Source organism: Lycium ferocissimum, chromosome 8 (assembly GCF_029784015.1).
Source record: "Lycium ferocissimum isolate CSIRO_LF1 chromosome 8, AGI_CSIRO_Lferr_CH_V1, whole genome shotgun sequence".
Classification (NCBI taxonomy): domain Eukaryota; kingdom Viridiplantae; phylum Streptophyta; class Magnoliopsida; order Solanales; family Solanaceae; genus Lycium; species Lycium ferocissimum.
The window spans coordinates 61,809,554-61,815,719 of record NC_081349.1 but is presented as its reverse complement, the minus strand read 5'-3'; the positions used below and the strand labels follow the sequence as shown (position 1 = coordinate 61,815,719).

Genomic DNA, 6,166 nt, shown 5'->3' with positions numbered 1-6,166 from the left:
ACGCCATAAAGGACCATAAGAATGAAATACTTTGGCATGGACTCAAAGAAAATAATATGCATTGTCACAGATCAAACACCAATATCACGAAATTGGTGCAAAATCATTTGACATACAGACATAAACCTCCAATCCGTACAACATGCGCAAGAAAAGATCCAAAAGATATCAATGTTTTGCAAGCAATGACAGGATACGAAAGGACAACAAAGTACCAAGGTGCACCACATATTCAATCACCAATTTGCAAAAACAGACAATACATTATTATTATCCTCCTGAGATGGTACAAGATGACTATGGAAATTTTTAATCTTTTTTTTCTTCGTTAACATAAAATTCACTTATGAGCAAGAACCACAAATTCTGGCGTCCATGGAATTCACCATTTACTGCAACACCATTATGTACACAACCCTATTAACCGACATAAATATCGAGATATGTGAAAGCACTTGCAGTAGTCTCTCGCATGCGTACAACCAGTCTATATATGTAAGCTACCCAAGATAATACCTGCAGAAAAACAAGTATCATCATAAAACCAATAAAGGACCATAAAAAGCAATTGCATACAAGCACTTTCATCCAAGTTATCGGGAACAAATGGATTGTAAAACCAGATACACTATATGCAAATGGAACCGAGGCCTCCAAACATTCAAATCCAAAAATGTTCAGGCAATTGCATGTCTCTTGATGGAATCTCTCAAACACGGGTGCCCACATTTCATCAATCAGTAAGTTAATACTCCCTCTGTCCTAATTTATATGACACACTTTCCTTTTTAGTCTGTCCCAAAAAGAATGACATATTTCCTTATTTGACAACAATTTAACTTTAAACTTTACCTTTTACACTTAACGGGATGATTTATAACCACACAAATATCTCTGGCTTGTTTTAGACCACAAGATTCAAAAGTCTTCATTTATTTCCTAAACTCCGTGCCCAGTCAAACTACATCACATAAATTGGGACGGAGGGAGTAGTTAAAAGTCATATACACACTTAATTTCAGATGGACAGATAGTTATAGCTTACCAGTTAAAACAAAAGGAGTAGCTCAAAGAGCCATCTCTGCTTGCAAAGCAGCAAGTTCATCTTCCTCAGCTGTACGCTTCTGAGCAATGGGCCGAGCAGGTTGCTTCCCTGCAGGGACATGGACTGGAGCAGCAGGGGCTGTAGTTGCTGGTTGAAGAAGCTGCTCTTCCAATTCAGCACCTTCCAATTCTTCAAGTTCTGCCTCCAATTCATCCTGCAACAACAGCATGTCAGAAATACCTAAACATTTTATGTGACAAAGTACTCTAGCATAGAATATAAACTGCCCAACAAAGAATGTCAGTAGAGCTAATAGGGAAGCATAATCAAGCAATGGATCGGGAACCTCATCAAAATCAGCTGCTGCACCAATTGGAGTAGCCAAAGCCTCCTGTATTTGTTTCATATTCTCTGTCTGTTCATTTATTTCATCCATTGTCTTGTCCACGTCATCAATATTCCTGTAAATAAAATGCATTGTGTAATCAGAGAAAGGAAACCATAATAACCCGATAAACTCCAGATGTCACATGAATTAAGTATTGGGTAAGAACATATGATAGAAACAAATAGTATACATGCGCTTTAGTAATTTGAGGACAACTATATCAAGTGACTTTGTTACTTACGTTGCTTTCTGCATTGCTTTCATTGCAGATGCTCCAGTTCTCAAAGCATCAACAGTTTCAGTTGTAGCTTTTGCACCTTCTAGCATTATCATCTAGACATTGGAAGTTTGACATGTGAACAGGTGTATGACAAGAATTTCATTGAACACCAAACAATAGGTTGATAACTAACAAACAAACCTGATCATGGATGCGAAGCTGGAAATTGCCAAGCTGCTCAATTTGCTGTTCGTAGAGCCTTTTCCTCTTCAAACATTGTATTGCCGCTGCATCATAAAAACAACAATTACTCATGTAAGCTAGCTGCAAATATCATGTAAATTCCCTTCAATGGAAAAGAAGGTAATAAATTCAGGAGATTACAGATCTAGAGAAGGTCCTATGCTCTTTATACTGTATTACCACATAGCTAGATATTTCGAAGGGGCAAACAATAGTTACTATAAGAGCGAGAATGTAGAGCCATCGAGGTGTAGCATCCAGTCAGAGTTCAGGTGTCAGTAAAGCCAGTGACTAGCAAACTAACCCATTAAGCCTATCTGAGTATGAAACAAGTTATAAAGGGGCAATAGAAGTAATATCCAATACAAAGTCCTCCACTACATAAGCAAAATAGAATCTAGAAACTTGGAAATTCCAAGAAAGCACAAAAGAATCACCCATACCTCTTTTGTTCTTTGCTCTTGTATAATCTTTGGCCTTCTCAACCTCTGCAGAGGCCTTCTTCAGAAGCACTTTCTCCTTTTTCTCAAGCATCTCCAGCGTCTAGACAAATGAAGAACAAAAAATTCAAATACATACCTGCTTGCAACGGACAAACAATCCCAAAAGCTGAATAAAGAGTAACAAGGAATAAACTGGGGCAAAGAGCCCTAAGCAGCTCAATCACTTTGACCTGTATAATGTTTTACCATTCTAAGACAGTTTTTTGTTCTTTTCCCCCGAATGTGTCTAAACAAGCACGTAAATAGTAAAACAGCTTCACAATAAGCATAGACCTTAACCATCATTTTTCTTTGTATCACCTATCTGGTCTACCTAACACAGCGCTTTTTACAACAACAACAACAACCCAATAAATTCCCACAATCTGGGGAACACAGCGCTTTTTATTGGTACTAAATCCAATCCTATGATGTCATCCAAGTAAAATAAAATTGGTAATAAAATATAACATGCACATGTAATATGATCAATGAATGTGGAACGAAATTGTCAACCTCACAAGAATCCCTCCAGAGGCACCAACTAATAAAAGCCCATGAACTGCGATTTAGCAAGAGAGCAGTATAACTACATTGCTAGACGTCCTAATGAGAAGAATGTATGAGAAGTAAATGCAATAATTGAAAAGTTGGACCAATCGAGGAAGGGAAGGAGCCTTTCAACCTAGGGAGGTTTTTGTGTGTGGTGGTGGGGTTTTTTTTTTTTGGGGGGGGGGGGGGGGGGTTGGGGGTGTTCTGTCAGCCGGGCGAAAATCACTTTGTGCCGCTTGTTGGCAAAGTCAAACGTCGCGATCGAAGCAAGAAAAGAAAGAAAGATATTATCTCCCACAATAGCCAATTACTGCTTCAAAATATTCTCAAAGGAAGGAATATAATCCGTGTCTCCCTGATAGGCTACCTGTTAGATATACATCCCCACGACACACTAATGGCAATTCTTTGTACCGAGTTAATCATCAAGAGACAATTCCAAAGAGAGTAAGATTCTATGTGTGAAAGATAGAAACACTTTTTCCCACGGGATCAAGTGTTAGATTGATCTTCTTTCAAACAAAGCAACAGATAATCTTTTTTCTTTGATAAATTATTATGCACAGAAAAATGACACTACTTTCTGTTACCATTCATTATCAATAAAGAGATAACAGTATTTTATCAACTACTATTAATTTGAAGATGCTGGATATAGATCATAGTTAGAGTAAACGAATATAAAGTATAAACGATTCTATGTGTGAAGGTTATAAAATATAAAAGTGTAAGAAATTCCTAAATGAATGAATTAAGGGGGAAAATAGGGGATGCATATATATATACCTCGTTTAATTTATCAAGAGTCATAAGAGCATTAGTTTCTTGCTTGGGTTTCCCAAACATCCTCGAAAACATATTTGAACTCATAACCCCAACCTGATTTTATTCTGCAATTAAAACACCACAATTTTCATTTAGTAAAAGCTCAGGAAATAATTAATTGCTTACCTAACATGAAATTACAAGGGAAATTATACCTGTCAATTAGAAGTTAGAATTAGAGTAGACGAACGATCGATGATCAACTCGAAGGTATATGATTCAAATGGAAATTTGAAGATTATGAAGAGTGACTTTGGTCGAAAAGCAAATGAATTTATTTATCTGAAAATTGGAGGAAGGAGAAAAATAAGTATTGAAAGGGTAACGGGTCGACCCGGTTGGGTGTTTGTTTGTGGGGTATACCTTTTCTTTCTTAAGCGTGTTAAGTGAAATTGGAAATGGTAGTCGGAATCCACACGGCAAGCATTTCTCTAGTGGCTTCCAAGGAATTTTTTGGATAAATAAAAGAGAATGGGTGAGAGGGTCAGCCCCCGAACTATGTAAAATGGAATAAATTTATATTTCGTTATGTCCTTGCCGTTACTAGTTAGGATTAAATTTATCCCTGAATTATGTAAAATGGAATAAATTTACCTTCTTTTAATAATTGGGGTCAAATATTTCCTCAGCGTCACTAGTTAGGGTCAAATTTACTCTTGAACTATGGGAACTAGAACAAATGTATCCTTATTTTTAAACGGTGGAAGCTTAGCACCTGGTGATGCCACATTTCAAATAATTAATGATTAATTTTTTTAAATGGAGGGTAAATTTGAACCTTTCGCATAGTTCAAAATTAACCCTTCCCCCTAATTTTGAGTTCTTAAAAAAAAAATTGTTGGTTCAGGTCATATTTTCCCCTCTACTATCGAAAATAAGTTATATTTGCCCTCCATTATACTTTTTCAACAAATATACCCTTACAGTCATTCTTTAGAGCTATATTTACCCCTTACTCATTAAAACATCATTTTCAGCTCTAAAAAGCCACATGTCATGCTCTTATTGAACGGAAAACAACTCTCATTTTTATAGAGTTCACTATAAAACAATTGGTGAAAATCATTTAACCCCCCCCCCTCCCCCACCCCAACTTTGCTTTAAAAATCAAAAACCGCTCTCAGCTTTAAACAATAGACATTCTTCCCCCTTTATCTTAATTGACTTTTTAAAATACTTATTTTACTCTTACATTTGCCTTTTTATTCTACTATTTTAAAATAATGATATCTATTTTTTAACCTATGTAACAAATCTTCTTTGAAGAAAAATAAGTTACTATTTTTCAGACGAAAAAAGAAAAGCGAAAAATACTAATTGAACATGTAAGTTAATGAAGTAAAATGAAATAAATGAGCAGAACAAAAATAACTTTATAAACATATTTCAATGAAGGTAATACAAAAATAGTTAATAGAAATAGAGGTATATTTTATAACAAACTCCTACAAAGATTATCTATTTATATGCAGTTCGTTAATAAGCAAATGATGCTTGATAGTTTGTTAATTTAGGTAGTTCCTATTTCATAAGTGCCTACTCCGTGTGATGACATTTATTTCATTACTTTTGTAATATATGTTGTGCCTGAGGCACTTAACGATGTGATTTAGTGGTCAATGAAGTGGATTGAAAATTTTGAGATCAAGGGTTCGAATCCAATCACAGACAAATGAACACATTACTACATGGCTGAGGCCTGAGTGAGCATTCCTTTTCTCCCAGTTCGTCCTTTGCCCAACCCTCCAGCTTCAACTAATTTACGTTCTCACTGTGTTATAAGAGTTTCAAAAAGAGTGACAAAATAAATTAGGATATATGACAGTGGTGATTGACAGGTTTATGCAATTATTTCTTAAGAATATCCATGGCAATTATTCTTTCTTGGCTAAATACCTAAATAGCCCCTTAAATTTAGCGCGCAACATGCTTGTAAACTTACACATGGTAATGAGATAAACTGACGAACTTGGTAAAAGTGTATCTTTTAAACACTTGTGCACATAATGCCTAATGCATGGAGTACACATGCTTTCATGTGTTAAATAGATCAATTATTAAATGACACGTGTAATTTCAAAAAGAATTGACAAATATAAATTTAAAAAGTAGAATATACAATAAGAGTCAACTAATTTAAAAATAAATACAAATATGGGAAAAAAACCACTTCTCAACCCCACCACTGCCAGGTCACCCCCTCCATTTCTCCATCCCCCAAGCCGTTCCTTCCTTTCCCACAGATGGACCATTTTTAACTTCTTCGTACCAGAGACCTTCTTCCCCATTCTTCTTCATATTTTAATTAATGTAGTTCTTTTCTTGATTAACTTTTTTTTTTTTTTTTTTTGAATTTGGACTTTTACAATAAAACTCATTCTCTGGCAAATTAAGTTTTCTAAAAAAATTGG

General features: G+C 35.4%; 1 protein-coding gene across 2 annotated transcripts; it reads right to left on the bottom strand.

Annotated features, from left to right (window-relative positions):
• Positions 1-243: 243 nt before the first annotated feature.
• On the bottom strand, positions 244-4,196 carry LOC132068809 (vacuolar protein sorting-associated protein 32 homolog 2). Of its 2 annotated transcripts, XM_059462542.1 has the most exons (8): positions 3,911-4,195; positions 3,717-3,820; positions 2,340-2,439; positions 1,855-1,940; positions 1,675-1,766; positions 1,392-1,506; positions 1,046-1,259; positions 244-516 (listed from the first exon to the last, which is right to left on the bottom strand). In XM_059462542.1, the coding sequence occupies exons 2-7, from the start codon at positions 3,798-3,800 to the stop codon at positions 1,068-1,070; spliced, it is 669 nt and encodes a 222-aa protein (XP_059318525.1). In that variant the 5' UTR covers positions 3,801-3,820; positions 3,911-4,195; the 3' UTR covers positions 244-516; positions 1,046-1,067. The 2 variants fall into 2 exon arrangements, with proteins under 2 accessions (XP_059318525.1, XP_059318526.1); XM_059462543.1 differs by lacking the exon at positions 3,717-3,820 and having other exon boundaries at positions 3,911-4,196.
• Positions 4,197-6,166: the final 1,970 nt, after the last annotated feature.